The sequence below is a fragment of the Anomaloglossus baeobatrachus genome, chromosome 1 (assembly GCF_048569485.1).
Source record: "Anomaloglossus baeobatrachus isolate aAnoBae1 chromosome 1, aAnoBae1.hap1, whole genome shotgun sequence".
Taxonomy (NCBI): Eukaryota; Metazoa; Chordata; class Amphibia; order Anura; family Aromobatidae; genus Anomaloglossus; species Anomaloglossus baeobatrachus.
This window is the reverse complement of record NC_134353.1, coordinates 560,149,400-560,172,494: the sequence shown is the minus strand read 5'-3', so window position 1 is coordinate 560,172,494 and position 23,095 is coordinate 560,149,400. Positions and strand designations below refer to the sequence as shown.

The 23,095-nt window shown below is 42.2% G+C and overlaps 1 protein-coding gene across 3 annotated transcripts in view; it reads right to left on the bottom strand.

Annotated features, from left to right (window-relative positions):
• The window catches only part of TTC39B (tetratricopeptide repeat domain 39B), a 143,451-nt gene that overhangs the window by 55,261 nt on the left and 65,095 nt on the right, over positions 1-23,095 (bottom strand). The window contains exons 2-3 of one of the 3 annotated variants that reach the window (XM_075316945.1): positions 22,770-22,804; positions 499-603 (exon numbers count right to left, since the gene is read on the bottom strand). In XM_075316945.1, coding sequence (XP_075173060.1) covers positions 499-603; positions 22,770-22,804 — 140 coding nt within the window. Of the gene's footprint in view, positions 1-498; positions 604-13,134; positions 13,251-13,270; positions 13,532-22,769; positions 22,805-23,095 lie in introns of those variants that run through there. The other 2 variants (XM_075316946.1, XM_075316947.1) reach the window with 2 other exon arrangements.

Genomic DNA, 23,095 nt, shown 5'->3' with positions numbered 1-23,095 from the left:
ATCCTTTGCATAAGTTTTTTACACACGGCCCGTCCGGTTTTTGCCGCTTGCGGCAGGCTACTGAGCATGCGCAGTGGTAAAAAAAAAAAAACCTATGCGGCAGCCAGATGCGGTTTTTGCCGCAGGACGCCACATCCGGCGTCCATAGGCATGCATTGCAAATCGCGCCGCATCGGCCGGATTCGGCGCGATGCGGGTTTTTTTGCTGGACAAAAATGTGCCAGGCAACGTTCCAGCCGGCCGCTGCATCGGCTAAATCTGCCGCATGCAGCAAAAACCGGACTGAACGCAAGGCCATGCGGCACAATACGGCACTAATGCAAGTCTATGCAAAAAAAAAAATGCAACCGGCGGCAAAAAAAAACAAAACAAAAAAAAACTGGTTGCGTTTTTTCTGCAAAGTGCCGTATTGTGCCGCACAGAAAAAAACGGATGTGTGAAAGCAGCCTAAAAGGACATCAAGGTTTTGCATGTAATCTAGTAATCTTACACATTTACCATGGCCGTAATAACTCCAAAGCATCAGAAAACTTGTTATTTAAAAATAAGTTCAGAGCCAAAGTGCATTCCTCCAGGGCAGATCGAAGGTCCATTCTGGAGGCCCTGAAAGAAAACATATGCAGAATATTAAAGAGGTTTTCAGCTATATATGCACAAACAGAAGACAAAAAAACAAAAAAAAAACACTGTCATGTAAGGACACCTGCTGCCCTTGAGTCACAGGACAACCAATCATAAAGCCATCGACCATATTTATTCCATAACACGAGTTGTCATTGTGTAAATTTACTTCCTATTGGAACTTAAGCAAAGGTTAACAAAATCGACAGGCTAACTTAAATTTTAAAGGGAATCTGTCTGTAGGATCAATCCTCCCAAACAGCTATATAGACATGCAGGTCATAGGAAGCTGAATAAATGGATACCTTGATATCTGCTATCCGATGTCTAATTCCAGAGAAATCCACGCTTTTCTTACACATAAATAAGATGGACACGGATCTGAATGATAATCTGCCTCCAGAGGTTATTGTAGCTAAAACGGGGCGTCATCCGTGTGCGAAATGTAACACAGAACAGTAGAACTTTGCCTTCTTACAAACATATTAGAGCTGCAGCTCTCACAGCTCTGCTGTATTGCTACTATATTATAACACTGCCTGCCTGTGAGATGGAAGCTGAAAGAAACCTACAGATGTGTCAGAGCTTGGTAAAACATCTGCATGGAGAAGAAAAAAAAAAAAAAATTGCAGCATGCTTGCGTATGGCCACATACATCTCTGGCAAAAAAATTGAGACTACTGCAAAATTTTCAGTTTTTCTGATTTTTCACTTTATAGGTATATTTGAGTAAAATGTAAATTATTCTATAAACTGACAACGTCTCAGTTTCCAAGCAATTCATGTTATATTATTTTCTGAAAATGAGAAAATTGTCAAAAGAAAGAAAAAAAATGCATTGCTTTCAGACCTCAAATAATGCAAAGAAAATGTTCACTCATTTAGAAACAATTCTAATGTTTTACCTCACGAAGAGTTCAGAATTCAATATTTTGTGGAATAACCATGAATTTTAATCACAGCTTTCATGCGTCTGGACATGCTTTCCACCAGTCTTTCACACTGCTTTTGGGTGACCGCATGACACTCCTGGTAGAAAAATGTAGGCAGTTCTTTGTTTGATGGCTTGTGACTATCCATTTTCCTCTTGATTACATTCCAGAGGTTTTCAATGGGGTTCTGGTCTGGAGATTGGGCTGGCCATGACAGGGTTTTGATGTGGTGGTCCTTCATCCACAAACTGATTGACCTAGTTGTGTGGCATGGTGCATTGTCCTGCTGGAAAAACCAGTCCTCAGAGTTGGGGAACATTGCCTGAGCAGAAGGAAGCAACTGTTTTTCCAGGATAACCTTGTATGCGGCTTGATTCATACGTCCTTCAAAGTTTAATGTGCCCAATTGGACCAGAAAAACAGAAAATTTTGCAGTGGTCTCTTAATTTTTTGCCAGAGCTGTATATCAGACAAGACTCCTAAATGCAAGTTGTTGGGTGCGCAAAAAAAAAACAAAAAAAAAAAAAAAAAGACAGCACACTGACCATCCACATGAAGTCTGATTTTTCTTCTCATGCAGATATCAAAAGGAACATTTAAGGGAAGTTAGAGGCACTCAAGTATCATGTCGGACCAGTCAAAACAATTTACATCAGCATGGTCTGTTGCAGGTCAACTAGCACAGGGTTCCTGACCACACCAGCAGGCAGAGGTGTAATACTCCTGCATGGGCCAGGGAGCATCTACGCTGGACTAAGGACCAGTGGGCCTCAGTGCTGTTCATTGACGTTCGCCTTTTCACGAATAGCAGTCAGTGATGTTGGAGACGTCAAGGAGGGTGCTGTGCATCAGCCACTGTTGTCACCAGAGGAGCTTTTGGTAGTGGTGGTACAGTATGGGGTGGTGTGTCTCGTCAAAACAGAACTGCCCCAGACTTTGTGAATGGTAGAGTGACAAGCCCCTATTACTTGAATAACATTAATCCAGTCATTGTGCCTCTACATGAACAGCTCAGGCCTAATTTCATCTTCATGGATGACAGTAAAAGGCAGGATGAAAAAGCCTATAGTGTTACGGTTGCTGTGGCTCTGGAGACTATGTCCGGATTTCTTGCTACTGCACATGTGCAAGCGCTGGAGACTAAGTCCTATCTTGGAGCCATTGCACATGTGCGAGTGACATCATCGCTGACACAAGGTCACATGTCTCTGACACCTTCTAAGCTGATTGGCCACTGGTCATGTGCTTGTGACACGTGGTCACATGTCTCTGACACTTTCTATGCCGATTGGTCGCTGGTCATGTGCTTGTGACGCTTTGCTCGGTGATAGGCCAGCGTGACGTCATTGCTGTCATTCTGGCAGGGGATTGGCTCTGGTGTCCTCCATCTTGGATGAGGCACAGAGTCTATATAATACCCTGACGCACACCACCCGGCGCTCAGTCCTCTTGGTTCATGCATGCGAGTAGACGCTTTGTGCACGTTCCTCTAGGCATCTCTCTGTCTATGTTAGGTGAGCGCTACCGGCAGGGTAGCGTTCTTATACCTTACAGCTTCGGCTGCAGTCCGTATCCTTACCTTTTAGTGGAGCGGACATAGGCAGGTGCCTGAGGCACATGGTCCGGCTGGGCCTTGTGATTCTACTCGTAGGTGGACGTTGCCGCTAGGGTAACGTTCCTTATACTGCGTCTGGCAGTTGTTCGTATCCTCGCACACTAGGGGAGCGAACATAGGTAGGAGCTTTGTGCGGCTTATGCTGCTGACCGTCTCTTTTGCACCACTAGAAGAGCGGACCTAGGCAGGTGCCATATCTAGTGGTTCGTTTAAACAGAGACCATTCCACACACCCTCCAAGTAAGGGAGGAATTGTTTTATTTTCTAATTTTATTCCTCTGAGTATAACTAAGGTATTGCACTCTGCACTTGTGCCATCATTATTTACAGTGGCACACTTATATACCCCTTATCCTCTGCCGTAGTCTGCAGCAGAGTCTTTGCACGGTGGACCCTGACTGTCTGACATTCCTTTAGGTTTTATTATCTGACAGCCCCCGTAACATATAGCTCACCTAGTGTAGATAGTGAATGGAGGTGCTAGCAGGAATGGCGTCTGCCCCAACGTCCGTTTCAGCTAAGAAGCCTTCGTCAGGGGGACCCCCTTTTACTGTATGGTACTTATTGCGCTTTCCATTCTCAACTTTATCTGCCTCTGTGTAGATCCACTGAATACGTACAGTGGTTTTTTTTTAGATGGGTGCTCCATTTTTGGGGTTGGTTTTTATATGTAACTTTCCATAAATTATGTACTGTGGTTCTTTGCAGGAATGTGCACACCCTATATGTTTGCCTGTGTAACATGCTGTCACCTACACCTTCTTAATAAAGTTTCACTGTTTTTCATTATAAAGGGCATTTGATCGTTTTTTTTTCTCCTTCTATTCATACTTTCAACTTCTGTATACTTTCGCAGAATGCTGCATACCAAAAGTGGAGGGTCCTTTGGTATATGCTCAAAGCATACTTTATAATTTTGCAGTATTGGAAATAAGCTTTTAAGCAAAATTGGGAAAGAAATAAAAAAAAAAAAAAAAAAACTTTTCGTCCACATTAGCGACAATTTTTATGACTATTTGTATATGTAAAATTAAAAAAAAAGGGGCTGTCCCATGAACAAAAGTACATAAATCGTGGAAAATTAAGCAGTTTTACAATTTGATTTGCTCATATATAACTTTAATAAACCTAAATTAGTAACCTCTAGTGTTTGTGTAACTGCCTTATATACATGCACACAGCAACACTTTGGCTGGTAGTCACACATGTACATCATCTGGCTTTCAGTTATAGAGGCGCTGTAGGAGCAGCCTCAGTCACCACTCAGTACAAAATGAGCAGTAGCTGTAACCACAACCCAACACTGATTGACAACCGGGTGAGCAGTATATCAGTGCTGAGACTGCTGTCAGTCCAGGGGCATGGTTACAGCTGCCGCTCACTGTGTACTGAATGGTGACTGACGCTGCCCTACAGCGCCTTCATGACTGAAAGCAGGAGGCTGCCCGGGGTGAAAGCATTGGGTCTCTATTCACAGTGGACAGGCAGCCCCATATCCTTAGGTTAAAAGAATTTGGGGATTGACAGGTTCCCTTTAAGAACTGATGACAAAATGGTATATAGTGTGTTGGGGGGGGGGGTTTAAGAAAAATTTTTTCAGAACCGTACTGGCCTTCAATCTATTTTGTATGGAAGCTTCCCGACTTCCATGTAAGCGAAGGATTTGGCCTGTTGGAATAAGTTTTCTTTCATTAGAAATCGGTTTCATATAGGTTCATATTGATTTCTATACAATTAACAAATGCAAATTATATCTAATTTTAAAGCAGACCTAGCACACAATCGGAAACCAAAACTCAAGATAATGTATTAAAGGGAACCTATCAGGTCCATTATGCACCCAGATGCAAGAGCAGTTCTGGGTGCATATTGCCAATTGCTCCCCACTGTCCCAGCATCTAGTAGCACACATAGAGATCTTTAGAAAAAGTATTTCTAAAGATCCTTTTACTAGATGCTAATGAGCGCAGAGTCTAGTCGCAAGGGTGTTATTTCCCCCGACTAGTCTGTCTTCTTAACATGTTGGCATGCCCACAGAGGCGTGCTAACATGCTATTCAATGCCCATTACCCAGCATCACCAGCTGTAAGGCGCGTACCTGTATCAGTCATCAACACCTCAGACGCCAGGCTTAGGGTCAGTGCGCATGATTCTGGTCACATGCGCTATACAGCCAGGTGTACACGTCCCGGCTTACAAGAGGTCTAGTGCGCATGAGTAGAACTGCCGAGACTTCTGATCATGCTCGCTGACCCCAAGCCTGGCGTCTGAGGCGGTGACAATAGACAAAGGTACCCGCCTCACCGCCGGAGACCTCGGGCAATGGGCATTAAATAGCATATCAGCACGCCCCTTTGGGTGTGCTAACATGCTAAGAGGGCAGACTAGTCGGGGGAAATAACGCCCTTGCGACTAGTTCCTGGAGAGCATAGCAAAGGATTTTTAGAAATACTGTTTCTAAAGATCCCTTTAGCTATGCTACTAGTTAGGCAGAGATTAGCAGTATGTACCCAGATCCGCTCGTAGTCATGGGTACGTATTGCATCTGACAGGTTCACTTAAGTAGGGTATACAAAAAACAAAAAACAAAAAAAAAAAAACACATAGTACAGCTTCATTAAGAAACTCAGGGTCTTCAAAACCAACAGATCCTCTCTCAATAGATGGGCTTGAAAGATTAACACTTCACGATTTGTACACTTTTGAGTGTCCTATTTTATACCACCAGTTAATACACTGCTAAGAGATCAGCATATAATCCTACATCTGCTTCATAAAAATACTTCAAGCTGCAATACATGAAACCAGGTCATTGCGATCTGTGGACATGGTAATAACTAGATGTTATATAAGGTGGAAGAAGATGTGGAAAAGCACCTGACTAGCATATGGCACACAATAAATATATATGTTATGGTATGCATTTTTTACGGGAGCGCCACCTGAAAGCGTTACACACACTTAAATGGGTCATGATACAAGCAGTACACAAAAGGACTAAGTGACCAAGGCCTTATCTGCAGGAAATTACCATCTTCTCATTATCAAGACGCATTTTCCAGAAATATTGTAGTTTTTTTTTACTAAAGGCCCCTTTACAGACAGACTTTCTAGCAATCCCACCAGTGATCTCGACCTGGCCGGGATCGCTGGAAAGTCTTTAACAGTCGCTGGTGAGCTGTCAAACAGGCAGATCTAGCCAATGACGCAGCAGCGATACGGACCTGCAGAACGACTTCGCTGGAAAGGGAACGCTAGCACGCCTATGGGCTGGGTCGCTAACAAGGTCGTTGTAATGGTGTCAAACACACCGATGCTTGCTGCGCAGCGGGAAACAAAAGGACCAAAAAAAATGGTCCTGAACGACTTGTAGCAATCAGCGACGTCATAGCGGGGGCCAGGTCGCTGATGCGTGTCACACACTGTAAGGTTACCAGGGAGGTCGCTATTAGGTCACAAAACCGGTGATGTTACAGCGATGTCGCTAGCGATGTTGCACTGTGTAAAGGGGCCTTAAGACTACAAGGAAATTTCTTAGCAGATTTTGTAGTCTTAAAACAGCATGTTGCAGGGATAAAAACATAATTCAGGGATCCCTCTCTTAGGAAGGTCTGTGCGGTTTATTGGCAATGTTGGCATGGCTGTGCCATGTTGTCCCACACGCCCACTCCTGAGTGGCACCTCACTGTCAATGTACAGTGTCCACAGAGAGCCTGGTGTGGGAGGGGCTAACTTTCTCAGCTCTGAAACATGGCTAAATCAAAAAATACAGATTGTGTTAGATTACTGGGTGCAGAGGTTCTAAGTAATCTTTGGAATCAGGGTTGCTTTTCCTACATTATGCTGCTTGCCCTTAAGAGGAGGTAGCAAAAACCTTGTGTGTTATATTCCCTTAAAAAAAAAAAAAAAAAAACCCCTATTAACCTGCAGATATAGGGTTAATCTGCAGGTTAATAACGATTGAAACCTGCCTGGCACCTGCACCTTAAACCCCGCTGCCGGGAGGAAAAGAACTTTAATCCTCCTGGCAGCACTCAGGTTTAAGTCACAGGGGAGGAACCAGCTCAAGTTCAGTCACTGCTCTGTATATGGAGAGCAGTGGCTGTACTGCACCACTGACAGCCAGGTCTAATGCTGAGCAACTATCAGTCAGTACGAGGGGCATGGTTACTGCCACCGCTATACTGAGCCCGCGCCAGCATCTCCCCTGTAACTGAAACCCAAACGCTGCCAGGAGGATTAAAATTATTTTCCTCCTGGCAGTGAGGTTTTAGTGTACAGGCACCGGGTACTTTTTAATTGCTAACCTGCAAATTAAACCCTATATATGTGAGCAACTTGAACTCACAGGTGCGTCACGGAATTTTGTAACGTTGAGCCGTGAAAAATTAAAAAATACATTTTCACCACAAACATGTGACTAACGCCAAATATTTCATTTTCACAAGCATAACAGGGGAAAAAAAAAAATGAACTATACAATTTGTTGTCCAATATCTCCTGACTACACTAGTAACTAATGTGAAGTGGAAATGCACTGTTTTGGTGTACGACAGGGCTTGGAAGGGGACGAGCGCCATTTGAATTTTGGAATGCCATTTCAGCTGGGATAAGTTGCAGAAGCCATGCCACAGTTGAAAATCCCTCGACATGCGAAAACAGCAGAAACCCCCCACAATTGAACTCTTTCTGGAAAATACACCAAGGAATTTAGCCCCAAATTTCCAATTTTCACAAATAAGTTAAATAGGCCCCATAATGTGTAACACAATTTCTCCTGAATGTGGCAATACCTCACGTGACTGTTTGGCCAAATCACAGGGTCAGGAGGAAAGGAGCGCCATTTGACCTTGAGCACAGATTTTCCTCCAATAGTGTTCATACTACAAATTCAGATCTTTTAACACTAGAACTACTGAGGTAGTCATTTTGACTACTTTGCACCATGTATTTCTATATAGGTGTCACGAGTCCAGTAGTTCTAGTGTTAAAGTGCCAGAACAGCAGAAACCCCCTCAAGTGACCACATATTGGAAATTACACATCTCTGAGCATTTAACGACAGGTGTAGTGACGATTTTCTTTGGAAAACACCTGTTTAGTCAGTCAATGCAGTGAATGTCGCAGAGTTAAAAATTGCAAATAAGCCACTAGAATGCCCAGTACATTGTAGTACCCATACAAATGTGCCCAGCTCGTGCTTCTGGAGACACACACCCTGTAAATTAAGCAGTCTTCCTCATTACAACAATGCCAAATTATGTGGATGTTAACTGTGGTTTAGACACACGGTGGGGCTCGGAAGGAAAAGGGGCATTTTAATTTGGGAGTGCAGATTCTTTGATTGCCTTCTATTCTGCTTCTGGTGTGGCAGAATCAAGAAGAAACCCCAATTCGGGGACAGGGACGGGGGTTATGCCTTGCACCAGGTTGTTGAAGCGATTAGACAGCTTTATGCTTTGGGTCAGTCAGAATATAGCGAGAGCACATTTATATATTTTTATGTTCTGCAGCTTTTACACCATAAAAACAATCTGATATTAAAAAATAAATAAATTGTTATGCATTGCTGTATTTTCAGAGCTTTTATTTTTTCACTGATGGAGGTGTATGGTGGCTTGGGTTTTTTGCGGGACAAGAGATCGTTTCAAGCTATACCAAATGTTTACGTTTTACATAAATGTATGCTTTTTTTTACTTATTTTTTGTAAATACTTTTACAAATTTTATTTTTACTTCATCCCTACATAGGACACTAAGTTTTATTGCTCCAATTGCTAGTATAATGTATTGCCAAGTACATGCATAGCAAAACATTATATATCAGTTCTGCACTCTCAGTTCTGCTCCTGACATAGTCTAATAGGCTTGCCGTAGATAGCTGACCAGGAGGTCGTCAGGTTGCCATGAAAATGATCAAGACCCTGTTATCACGTTGTGGGGGTCCTGATCGGGTGGGAGAGGGCACACACTACCTCTTCTAGCCTCCTACATTCTGTGATCGCTACATCAAATAGCATTTAGAGCAGTGTTTCTCAACTCCAGTCCTCAAGACCCACCAACAGATCATGTTGTCAGGTTTTCCTCAATCAGGTTTTCAGGCTTTCATTAATGTTGCACAGGTGATGGAATTATTCCTTGTCTAATATTGAGGAAAACCTGAAAACATGATCTGTTGATGGGTCTTGAGGACTGGGAGTTGAGAAACACTGATTTAGAGGGTTAAACAGCCAGGAGTGGCACAGGAAAAGTCCCTGGATATGACAACCAGAGCTCGGATATAATTCACACTGAGCTCCCGGCGTCAATCGTGCGGGCACAGCCTTTGGCAGTCATGATCGCCATTATGTACATTTAAGGCCGCTTTACGCGCTGCGATATCATGACCGATATAGCTAGCGTGCGTACCTGCCCCCATCGGTTGTGCGACGCAGGCAAAATCACCTGCTCGTGGCGCACAACATCGCGCGGACCCGTCACACTACTTACCTGCCTAGCAACGTCGCTGTGACCGGCGAACTGCCTCCTTTCTAAGGGGGCAGTTCGTTCAGCGCCAGAGCAGCGTCACCGAACCACCGCCCAATAGAAGGGGAGGGGCGGAGATGAGCGGGACGTAACATCCCGCCCACCTCCTTCCTTCCACATTGCCGGCGGCCGCAGGGAAGGTGAAGTTCCTCGTTCCTGCGGTGTCACACATGTGTGCTGCCGCAGGAGCGACTGCATGTCACCGATGAGCGATTTTAACCGTTTTTGCGACGATTCAAAATCGCTCATAGGTGTCACACGCAAAGACATCGCTAAAGCGACCGGATATGCGTCACAAATTCCGTGACTCCAACTATATCGCTTGAGCGATGTCGCAGCGTGTAAAGCGGCCTCTAGACTATGTCCGCACTCTGCAGTTTGTTAACAAAACTGCACCTTCTGGCAAAAAAAAAAAAAAAAAAAAAAACACCCACAAAACACAACTTGTGCCAGAAAACGCAACAAAAATAAAAACAAAAAAAAAACAACAACAACGGGTTTTTGCTGCTCTTTGAAATCAATAGCTGGAAGAGCTTGCCAAAAAAAAAAAAAAAAAAAAAAATTAATAAGTGACATATTGCAGTTTGCCCAAAACTGCAGGCAAAAAAAAAAAAAACTCAGACTTTGCTGGGATAGTGAAAGACACACAGTTTTGGGCAACAAACTACACCAAAAACGTAACAAAAAACGAAGCATGCGCACACCGTCTTAAGTCATCATTTTATTTCCTTTCCGACCATGACGTAAACTTATGTCACATGTCATGGTGGGGTTATAGTATAAATTAAGTGCATATTCTACCTAATCAGATTACAACTTTCATTCTTCAGAGGCAAAATGGGCAACTATCTCCTAATTTTGAAGAAGCTTTATAATAATATTAATTTAGATTTCTAAAAGTGCCCAAAAGAGCCTTTCCTGTGTCAGGGGCTGGCTGAATGGCTTATTTCAATCTCTAACATTGCAAACTATAGGAGAAGCTTCGTCATTGAATTATTCATCCATGAAAAACATGGATGACACATTGATGGTAAAAATGGACACAGATCCAAAATACTGAGGACACCGATGCAATTTTATTCACGTAGGCGTTTAAAACACGTGTGTGTGAACGAGGCCAAACTGATAAAAAAACATATTAGGAAGTGGTATATCTTTATATTGAGAACATAACTATATACACTGTACGCTAAGTAGCATGTGAATGCGTTACATACATTGCGATTTCAAGGGTCTTTTAGGCTCAGTGACGACATTAAATTATAGATCATTTGAGATGATTAAACTTCAGGCAAGGTAGCTACAGAACCTGTGTACAGGATAAAAAGGAGGACACAAACAGAAGGCCTTTATGCAACAACAGTATATAGATCCTTTGCACTAATAGTCCAGGATAAGGCACCTTTTTGTGTTTGTGACTGAAGCTGCTTGCAGGTTTGGAGGTGGAAAAGGCTCCCCTAACTTATTGGGCCGCCTTACTTTTAGGGACCCTCTGTATGCCTGTCCTTACATTACCGGTGGATCTACAGCAGAAATCCTAAGGCCAACTGACAAATTTCTGTCGCAGGTGGGCAAATCTGTGTAGAAGGGAGCACACCCCACAGTAGGCATGTACTAGGTTTTATAAACAGTTGAATATTATAGGATGTACATGTTTGTACCAACGGCAGCCATCTTGTAGCAAATCAATTTTTAGATGAGATGTTAGACAAGATAGGGTTAAGGTAGTGCAAGGGAGGAGTGGCAGATGGCGGGAAAGAACAGGAGGGAATGCTTGTGCGGGGACCAGTAAAGAATAGGGTTCTAGTGTGAGAAAATGTTGTTTCAGTACTAGGGCCAGCCGGGGAACCGTAACGTAACCTCGAGAGAGCCGGAGCCTGCAGCTCTCCCCAACGAGCTTAGAGAATCATATGCCTACATACCAGTCAAGACCCAGAATCGGACAAAAGGTAAACAGTTAGGGGGAAGGAGACAGAGCCGCAGTTTGAAGGTGAGACCCAAAGATGGTGGGGGTGGGGGAACAGGTCACGGAGCCGTACCCCACACAAAGGAAGGAAGGAAACGAATGCCATGACTGTCATAACTGTTTAAAGAATAAAAAAAAAAGTCAATGACAAGCCAACGCTTGTGTTGTGTGTTACTGACTTTCTACAACGGCGACTGCCAGTGGGGTGATGGACACCAGCCTGAAGGAACCAGTAAGTGTTATGCACTCCACCTGAAGTCACATCCACATAGTCTCCTTGATGAAGTAGTGCAGCGCCCATGCAGCCCAGCACCTTTCTTTATCTGCGCGAGGATTAACCCATTGAGTGTGGCTAATCTGAGATGGGCTGTTTAGCCAGAATTTCCAAACTGAATCTGGCAGAATAAGGATATGTTCCTAGATCAAATCCAACATGTATTTAGGAAAGGATCTGTGGCAGAAATCCAAGGCTGACCATTTCTGCCGTGGATGAGCAGATGGGCCTTACTAGTATGCCATGTACTCTACCATCAGATTCTCCCAAGGTTTGTCCATTTTTTCTTTCTGGTACATGAGAATGAGGCTGCAGAAACTTCGCTTGGGTTGTTGGGGGATTTAACACAGAATCATATATGGAACATGCAAACTGGGCTTTATAGATTTGTGTGAAAATTATAAAAATCAGGAATTTTACAGTTCATAAAAAAAACTTGATATAATGCAAACCACGGCTGGTCCTGAAGGGGTAAATCTAACAGAAAACTGCAGATCATAATCAGACTGCATGCATGTACGGATTATCTGCCATGTCAAATATAGAAAGGGAGCTTCCCCTTCTGCATTACGAAACTTCTCACATCACATCCCCCTCTAGAGTCCATATCTATATTTATCCAGAAAGGAAAGAGGCTTAATAATAGAAAGGGATACAGAAAGTTACATCCCGAAGAGGTCAAGATGTTCCCAATACTGCGACACATGAGCCTCGGGAAGCCTGGGCCATTAACTCTTACTGTGCCAGTCACCACAAACATGCTAATCTTGCATTTTCAGTGGTTTGACCCCACAAATAGAAGCCGCCTGCTAGAGCAGCCTTCTGTAACAAAGGCAAGAACACATTTTCCATCCCTCCCCCACTAACCAAGTACAAGAAGAAGCATACAGGACAATAATAAAAAGGTCCCCGATGAGACTGCATGCAGAGGGAGGGAACATGGAGGCAATGCGGATGCTCCAGATGACCTGCCAGGCTCTGTAGCATGGCTAGCTTCCAGGACAATACAGTAACTATAGACGAGTAAACAGTGAAATGCTGCAGCCAAGAAAATAAAGAAGTACATACAGTTATTGAGCTTTCCAATACAATGATATTGTACAAAACCAAGGTGAAACAGAAGGGTGCAAGCAATAGATGTATAGGAGCCAGCTACACAATGTCAAAATTGCAGCAATGCAGAAGAAGGTGCTATACTCACAGGGCGAAATCTGCAGGCAAAACAGCAATCCCAAAATATGCAGCAAAATCCTTCTTGCTTACCAGATGGAAATATACCGCTTATAACAGGACATGTATACTATGGAAATATACATCTATCACTACATGATACGCACATGTACTCATCGGGTAGCAATCAATTAGTCATCAAGGAGAAAAGAAGGCGCAGCAAAGTTCACCAGGTAGCAGCTGGCCTGGCAGGGGCTCCCCATCACCGCATTTAAAAGAAATGTCAAATAAATTAGCAGTGGGTCGATGCTGGTCCGCCGGATGATGCTCGCTCTTCTGTGCTCAGGAGGGATGCTGGGAGATTTTACCAATCTGTGATGCAGCCGAATTCTAATCCATCACTGCGACTACATGTCACACAGTATGCTGGAGCTTAGATATCTGCAGTATCCACACGAGAAGACCGAAAGGAATGGAGGAGAATCTACCACCATGTAATGAAAACACTATACATTCATATTATGGTCATAAGGCGCTGGAAGTCATCCCGCGAAAGGCTGACGAAGAAGCATTGATCTTCTATTTATTGGACATGTCAGCAAACTTCATGAAGAAACACTAAAGCCACTGCTAACTATATTCCCCAAGTATACATGGAGATATTCCAGGAGCCCGTGCAGTGATAGGAGTATGCGTTTTTACTAAATGGTATAATTACATTCTTTATGATTGCAGGGGAGGAGGGAGGGACACTTTTAGACAGCATATGATAAATGTTATACTTTATCATTGGGATGTGTCTACATGATAAAAATGTAACAAAAAATCCACTACATTTTTTTTTATATCTCCAACGCTTTCGATATAATCAAGAGCCACTTACATAATTCAGTTGTATGAGCTGGATTTTTATGTGCAAACATTTCTACAAGTCTGCTTATTGTAAACATGCTCTTATGGGTGAATAAAAAGAAGAATTAGGCTATTCAACAAATATTATACTTCAGCCTCTTGCGCAATCTTTGACATAATAAAAGTTTTATCGTCCATTGCAGTAAAGAAATACAAAAAGGGGCTTGACAAGATGTGTGCCATTTTAATATTCTCCATTATATTACATACGGCAAGAACCCTCATAGGATCAAGTTCGATAAAGGAGTTGTGCCATCGCAAATTGAAGTTAAGGGTGTCTCAGAAAAAGTCATGTAGAGTACACAGCAAACATGTAGAAGAAAGTGCTCTGGTCACATAAGACAAAAGTAAGACTTTTTGGGCTAAATGCAAAATGCTTTCTGCGGCACAAAACTAACACTGCACATCACAGTGAAAACATCATCCCCACCGTCAATGGTGGTGGAAGCATCATGCCATGAGGATGATTTTCTTCACCAGGGACAGAGAAGCTAGTTAGACAGTTGATGGATGGAGCTAAATACAGGGCAATCGTGAAGGAAAATCTGTTAGGGGCTGCAAACAAAAAAAAAAAATAAAAAAAAAAAAAAAAAACCACACACAAACTTGAGACTGGGGCATAGATTCACTTTCCTGTAGTACAAAGATTCTAAATTTACTGCCAGAGCTACAATGGATGGTTCAGATAAAGATAAAAGATAAACAAATATTCATGTGTGTGAATGACCCAGTCAAAGTCCAGACCAAAATCCTATTCAGAATCTGTCACAAGACTTGAAAATTGCTGTTCACAGACTCTCCATCCATCTCGCTGAGCTAAAGTTATTTGGCAAAGCAGCATGGACAAAAGTTCTGTAGAACATGTATGTCCAAAGCTGGTAGTGACATACCTTAGTAACTATAATGAAAGGTGGTCCTACAAAAGTATTCACTCAGGTGGGTGGAATACAAATTCACATCACAATTTGCACATTTTTATTTTTAAAATAACTACAAAACCATGCATCACTTACTTCACAAATACTTACTACTTAATGATGGCTTATCGGATAGAATCCCAATAAAATACACTTAAGTTTTTAGGAGTCACATGAAGGAGAAAAAAAAAAAAAAATCTAAATATATTTCTGTATAGAAAGGCTGTAACAACCCATCCAAGCCACACAGAATTCAGACCATAAATGTCCATAAAGTAAAAGGAACCTGTCACCAGGAATTTCCCTTATGAGCTGCGGCCAGCACCAGTCAGCCCTTATATACACGGTGTGCAGAATTATTAGGCAAAGGAGTATTTTGATCACATGATACTTTTTATACATGTTGTCCTACTCCAAGCTGTATAGGCTTGAGAGCCAACTATCAATTAAGTAAAATCAGGTGATGTGCACCTCTGTAATGAGGAGGGGTGTGGTGTAATGACATTAACACCCTATATAAAAAAAAGGTGTGCTTAATTAATTAGGCAACTTGCTTTCCTTTGGCAAAATGGGCCAGAAGAGAAATTTGATGGGCTCTGAAAAGTCAAAAATTGTGAGGTCTTGCACAGGGATGCAGCAGTCTTGAAATTGCCAAACTTTTGAAGTGTGATCACCGAACAATCAAGCGTTTCATGGCAAATAGCCAACAGGGTCGCAAGAAGCGTGTTGGGCAAAAAAAGGAACAAAATAACTGCCCATGAATTGAGCAAAATCAAGCGTGAAGCTGCAAAGATGCCATTTGCTACCAGTTTGGCCATATTTCAGAGCTGCAATATTACTGGAGTATCAAAAAGCACAAGGTGTGCCATACTCAGGGACATGGCCAAGGTAAGAAAGGCTGAAAAACGACCACCTTTGAACAAGAAACATAAGATAAAACATAAAGACTAGGCCAAGAAATATCTTAAGACTGATTTTTCAAAGGTTTTATGGACTGATGAAATGACAGCGAGTGACTCTTGATGGGCCAGATGGATGGGCCAGAGGCTGGATCAGTAAAGGGCAGAGAGCTCCACTCCGACTCAGATGCCAGCAATGTGGAGGTGGAGTACTGGTATGGGCTGGTATCAAAGATGAACTTGTGGGACCTTTTCGGGTTGAGGATGGAGTGAAGCTCGACTCCCAGACCTACTGCCAGTTTCTGGAAGACAACTTCTTCAATCAGTGGTACAGGAAGAAGTTGGTATTGTTCAAGAAAAACATTTTCATGCAGGACAATACTCCATCACATGCAAACTACTCCACAGCATGGCTGGCCATTAAAGGTCTAAAAGATGACAAAATAATGACATGACCCCCTTGTTCACTTGATCTGAATACCATAGAGAACCTGTGGTCCCTCATAAAATGTGAGATCTACAGGGAGGGAAACAGTACACCTCTCGGAACAGTGTCTGGGAAGCTGTGGTGGCTGCTGCACGCAATGTTGATCATAAACAGATCAAGCAACTGACATTATCTATGGATGGTAGGCTGTTGAGTGTAATCAAAGAAAAATTATATATATATATATATATATATATATATATATATATATATATATATATATATATATATATATATATATATATATATATATATATATATATATATATATATATATATATATATCACTCATTTGTTGGGGTTTTGTTTTTACATGTCAGAAATGTTTATTTCTAAATTTTGTGCAGTTATATTGGTTTACTTGGTGACAATAAACAAGCGAGATGGAAATATGTTTATTATTAAGTTACCTAGTAATTCTGCACAGTAATAGTTACCTGCACAGATATCCTCCTAAGATAGCCAAATCTAAAAACTAAAAAAAAAAAAAACAAAAAAACTCCAACCTCCAAAAGTATGAAGCGTTGATATTTATGAGTCTTTTGGGTTGAGTGAGAACATAGTTGTTGATCAATAAAAAAAAATCCTCTAAAATACAACTTGCCTAATAATTCTGCACACAGTGTACAGCATTCCAGAATACTGTATAGAAGAGCCCAGGTCGCTCTGTATAATTTAAAAAACACCTTTAATGTACTCCCCTGCAGGGCAGTTGGGTTCCAGATCCAGCACCTCCTCTATCCTGTGCAGTCGCTGTTCTCCTTCCCAGCTCCATGTTGATGACGCATCCCAAATCATCCATACAAAAGGCCGCCATTGCTCTCCTGGGCCAACGCACTTTTATCTGCCCTGCTGGAGGGCAGATCAAAGTATTATAGTGCACATGTGGTCTTTGAACTTTCCCCGTGCCTGTGATTTGCCGTATTTTGGTCTGCTCTCAGCAGGGCAGAGCAAAGTACGCATGTGCAAGAGTGCAATGGAGGCCTTTATGTGGCTGACACATGTCAAGTCATCCATACAGAGCTATGAAGGAGGACGGTAATCGCAAGAAGATAGGAGGTGCCGGACCAGAGACCAACAACGCCCATTGGACCCAGCCTCTCTACAAGTAAACAAGAAAAGATCTTTTTTTATCTTATACAGAGCACCCTGGCCAAAGCTATAGTGTCTTATAGAATACTGTATATAAAAGCTTACTGGTGGTGGCCACAGATTATAAAGCGAAAACCCTGACGACAAGTTCCCTTTAAGTTATGTGTAATAATGAGAAATGACAGGGAAAAGTATTGAATATGATTATTGAAAATTTAATACTTTGTACAAAAGCCTTTGTTGATGATAGCTTCAAGACACGTCCTGTATGGAAAAATTAGTTGCATACATTGCTCTAGTGTGATTTTAGCCCATTCTTCCACATTGTCTTCAAATCCTGGAGATTCTGTGGGCTCCTTATATCAACTCAGAGCTTTAGATCCTTCCATACATCTTCTATTGAATTCAGGATAGGAGATTGGCCCAGCCATTCTAGCAGCTTTTTCTGTCTCTGAAAACCATTGAGAGAGTTTCCTTGGCAGGAAGTTTGGGATTATGGTCTTACCGAAATGTCCACCCTCGTTCCATCTTAATCATCCTAGTAGATTGCAGCACATTTTTTTTTTATCAAGAATTTCTCGGTACATTTGTCCACTCCTCCTTTCAATTAAAGGAAGTTTCCAAGTGCTGAATGCTGAAAAACAGGCCTACACCATGATATTACCACATTCCAACTTCACTGCTGGTATGGGGTTTTCAAGTTTGGTCTTATCTGACCAGACCATATTGTCCCAATATTTCACAGGCTTGTCTAAATGTTGTTGCGCAAACTTTAAACATGCTTGAACAAGCATTTTGTCCAGCAATGGAGTTTTGCGTGGTGAGCCTGCACACTGGCCATGGAGGTTGAGTGCATTATTATTATTATTATTATTATTATTATTATAGCACCATTTATTCCATTGCGCTTTACAAGTGAAAGAGGGTATACGTACAACAATCATTAACAATACAAAACAGACTGGTATAAGAGGAGAGATGACCCTGCCCGCGAGGGCTCCGTCTACAGGGAATGGGTGATGGTACAATAGGTGAGGACAGAGCTGGTTGCGCAGTGGTGTACTGGACTGAGGGTTATTGTAGGTTGTAGGCTTGTTGGAAGAGATGGGTCTTGAGGTTCCTCTTGAAGCTTTCCACGGTAGGGGAGAGTCTCATATGCTGAGGTAGAGTGTTCCAGAGTATGGGGGAGGCAAGGGAGAAATCTTGTACGCGATTGTGGGAAGAGGAGATAAGAGAGGAATTGAGAAGGAGATCTTGTGAGGATCTGAGGTTGCGTGCAGGTAGGTACCGGGAGACTAGGTCACAGATGCAAGGAGGAGACAGGTTGTGGATGGCTTTGTATGTCATGGTTAATGTTTTGAACTGGAGTCGTTGGGCGATGGGAAGCCAGTGGAGGGATTGGCAGAGTGGCGAGGCTGGGGAATAGCGAGGGGAGAGGTGGATTAAACGGGCCGCAGAGTTTAGGATAGATTGGAGGGGTGCAAGAGTGTTGGAAAGGAGGCCAGAGAGCAGGAGGTTGCAGTAGTCGAGGCGGGAGATGATGAGGGTATGCACTAATGTTTTTTGCTGATTCTTGGTTAAGGAAAGCACGGATCCGGGATATATTTTTGAGTTGTAGTCTGCAAGAGGGCTTGGATGTGTGGCTTGAAGGATAGAGCAGAGTCGAGGGTTACTCAAAGGCAACGAGCTTGTGAGACGGGGGAGAGTGAGCAACCATCAAGTTTGATAGAAAGGCTTGTTGGAGGAGTTGAGTGAGGAGGAGCCAAGAATAAATTCTGTTTTCTCCATGTTAAGCTTTAGGAATCGCGCAGAGAAGAAGGATGAAATAGCAGACAGACATTGTGGAATTTTGGTTAGTAGAGAGGTAATGTCAGGTCCAGAGAGGTAGATCTGTGTGTCATCAGCATAGAGATGATACTGAAAGCTGTGGGACTCTATGAGCTGTCCCAGGCCGAAGGTGTAGATGGAGAACAGCAGGGGCCCAAGAACTGAACCTTGGGAGACAGTAGTAACTTAAAGGGGCCGAAAAATATTGCATGCCCCAATTTTCAGTTTATTCTTTTTTATAAAAGTTTAAAACAAGCAATACATTTCGTTGAACTTCACAATTGTGTCCCACTTGTTGTTGATTCTTCACCATAATTTTTTTTTTTTTATCTTTATGTTTAAAGCCTGAAATGTGGGAAAAGGTTAAAAAATTAAAAGGGGGCCGAATACTTTCACAAGGCACTGTATTTACTTAGAAAATTGGTGACGTAATTGGTGACGTATTCAATACTTATTTCACCCATATATGCAATTGTAAACAGGTTGTTCCAAAAACAGCTTTTCTTTTCTTTATGAGGCAGAACAACTTACCCAAAATATGCAAATGATGCACAGCAGGCAGATTAGTTCTGTCAGTTGGCATCAGTACTTCCCGATGCATCCACAATGCCAAGTCTGCAGTACAACCTTTTCGGTCACTAGATGTCAGTACCAGGAAAAGCTGCTGTACAGGGCCTTCTCTGCAAGTTTGGTGGGGAAATTGATTTGCAAGCGTAGTGGAATTTTGTGACTTTGGAAAATTAAAACACATACATACACACACACACACACACACACGAGATTTTTTTTTTTTTCTCCCCACTGCTCTTTGAGTATTTCGGTATATTTCTTTTGAAAGTCTAGCCGAACACGCTGAACCCAAACATCTGCGGGTTCACCCATCTCTAGTCATAATGGCAGTCCAATAGGCTAATTTCACATCCTCACTTAACATTTCTGTTTTTATATTCTGCCATAAGGGCAGAAAACAGGAAAGATATTATCGTGGATCTAACATATGATGGACCAACAGTTCAATCATGGTATCCATTATTTTAGTTAAAGCTGCATGACTTTTCTCCAGAAAAGTATGCAAAAAGCCAAATGCAGGTGGGAATAAAATTTGAAAAGTATGTCACTTTTTTTTTTATTTAAAGTCATACCAGTTGGTTACACTTATACTACTCAGAAAAAGGTATAAGGATATTTGGCTTTCAGGTGAAATTTCAGGATGATCCTAAAATGCACGCTAACTTGTTCAGAAGAACTTAATGTGACCTTAACAACTTCTGAATGCACATGTCTAACTGCTCAATGTTTCAGTACTTTTTGAAAAACTTGCTGTTCTCACAAGGCGCTTAATGACAAAATTTACAACTGGTTTTTAGACGCCAAAATTTATTGGACGATTCATGGATCAATTAGAATCGGTATTTAAAACAGTCCTCATCCTGCTGTTCACATTTTGACATCATCAGACCAAGACTACGCCTAACAATTGATCAACAGTGCCTCTCCATTGCAAGACTTCAAGCAGGATATTCTGAGACAGAAGTGGCCACTAAGCTTAGAGTGTCAGAGTGTCGTCAGCAGGTTGCAACAGGGATACAGAGAGACTGGAGGAGTCACAGAAAGGCATAGAAATTGATGTCCTTTGGCCACATCTCACTTGGTTGACTGCTTCATTGACAACAATGCCTTTCAGAACCAGTGATGAATGCCACACAACTCCAGGCACAGTTAAGTGAGGCAAGAGGCACCTAAGTATCATGTCAGACCATTCAAAACAGTTTAGATTAGCGTGGTTTGTGTGACAGCAAATAATTATTATTACTCTATTTATTCCATGGCACTTTACATGTGAAAAAGGGTATACATGATAAAAACAAATACATTTATCATGCACAGTAACAGACTGTTATAGGAGGAAACAGGACCCTACCCGCGAGAGCCCACAGTCTATAGGCCATGGGTAAGGATATAGTAAATGAGGGTAGAGCTGGTCATGCAGCGGTATATTAGTATATTAGGCTTGTTGGAAGAGGTAGGTCTTCAGGTTCCTTTAAGGTTTTCAGTTTTCATGGTAGGCGAGAGTCAGATATGTTGGGGTACAGCATTCCAGAGAATAAAGGGAAGCATGGGAGAAATCTTGTATGCGATTGTGAGAAGAGATAAGCGGGGAGTAGAGAAGTAGATCTTATGAGGATCGGAGATTGCGTCCAGATTGGTACCAGGATACTAGGTCCCATATGTATGGCGAAGAAAGGTTGTGGATGGCTTTGTATGTTATGGTTTTGAACTGGAGACTTTTGGGAAAGAAAAGCCAGTGAAGGGATTGGCAAAGTGAAGAGGACAGGGGAATAGCAGAGGGGCAAGTGGATTAGTAAAAGCACCAGAGTTTAGGATATATTTGAGGATTGCAAGAGTGTTAGAAAGGAGGCCACAGAGAAAGAGGTTTCAGCAGTCGAGGCGGAAGATTATGAGGCCATGTACTAGTATTTTTGCAGAGTCTTGGGAACGAAATGTATGGATCTGGGAAATATTTTAGAATTTGACTTGGCAGGAAGTGGAAAGGGCTTTGATATGTTGCTTACAGGAGAGAGCAGAGTCAGGGGTTACTCCAAGGCATCGAGCTTGCGGGACTGGGGAAAGTGAGCACCCATTGACAATGATGATAGGTCTGTTGGGCGTGTTGAGTGAGATAGGGGAAAGATGATGAATTCTGTTTTGTCCATGTTAAGTTAGTTTAGAAATTCAGCAGATGACCTTTAAGGGAACCTGTTCCCTCCACCAGAGTCTTGCATGGGCATGGAGCATTTATGCTGGATGAGGAACCAATGAGCCTCAGAGCTGTTCACTGCTGAAAATCAATTCATTCTGAGCAGAAATTATGGCCGCCAATGATGTTCTAGACGAAAAAGAGAACGCTATACATCAGCCACTTTTGTCACTTGACAAGCCCCTACTACAATAATATTAATCCATTGTGCCTCTATATGAACAGCTCAGGCCTAATGTCATCTTTATGGATGACAATGCTACAGCTCATAGTGGTCGCATTATTAAGGAATGACTGCTGAAGATTGGGGTACCTCAAATAGAGTGGTCAGCTTGCACTCCAGACCTAAATCCCACAGAAAATTTAGTTGCCGTGTAGACGCTTGTACCTCTGTACCCCAGACCCTCAAAGACCTGAAAGCCGTTCTTCTAAAAGAGTGGGATGACATGCCTCAGCAAACAGTAACTCCACCTGTTAACAGTATGAGATGTTGTCAAGCTGTAACTGATGCTCAAGGTCACTTGACAAGTTTGAGATATTGATTTTTTTTTTTTCGGTGGGGGGGGGGGTTATACCCACCACTTTTAGTTGCTTTTGTTTCAATTAATTGCTTGAGATGTAGAAAATCACCATTACATGCTTCTACTTTTAAGCCAAATATTTCTACCTTTTTTGTGAGTAGTGTAGCCAATGTGGAATAATAGGTGTAAGTAGCTTGCAGACTATATCGAAAGCTTGGCTGACAAGGAAACATTTAAAACATAGGTTACTTACACCGGGATGTTTTCAAATGCATCTTCAAAGCCTTCCTAAAAAGAAAAAAAAGAAAATTAATAATATGAATAATAAGGACACGTAAATCAGCAAGTATAAGTCACCATTACATTATCATACATAGAAAAGCTCTGAGAACATGCATCTACAACAAAGCAGCACGCACAGATATTACGTTGTCACTTGCTGGAAATGCAGCCATATACTGCCGTAATCCTCCCCCAGGCAGCGTCTGGCCTGACTATTGTAAGGATATACGGCAGTTCTATCAATATAACAGATGGCTTCTGCACAGCACACGTGAAAGGATCCATGTACAAACAATG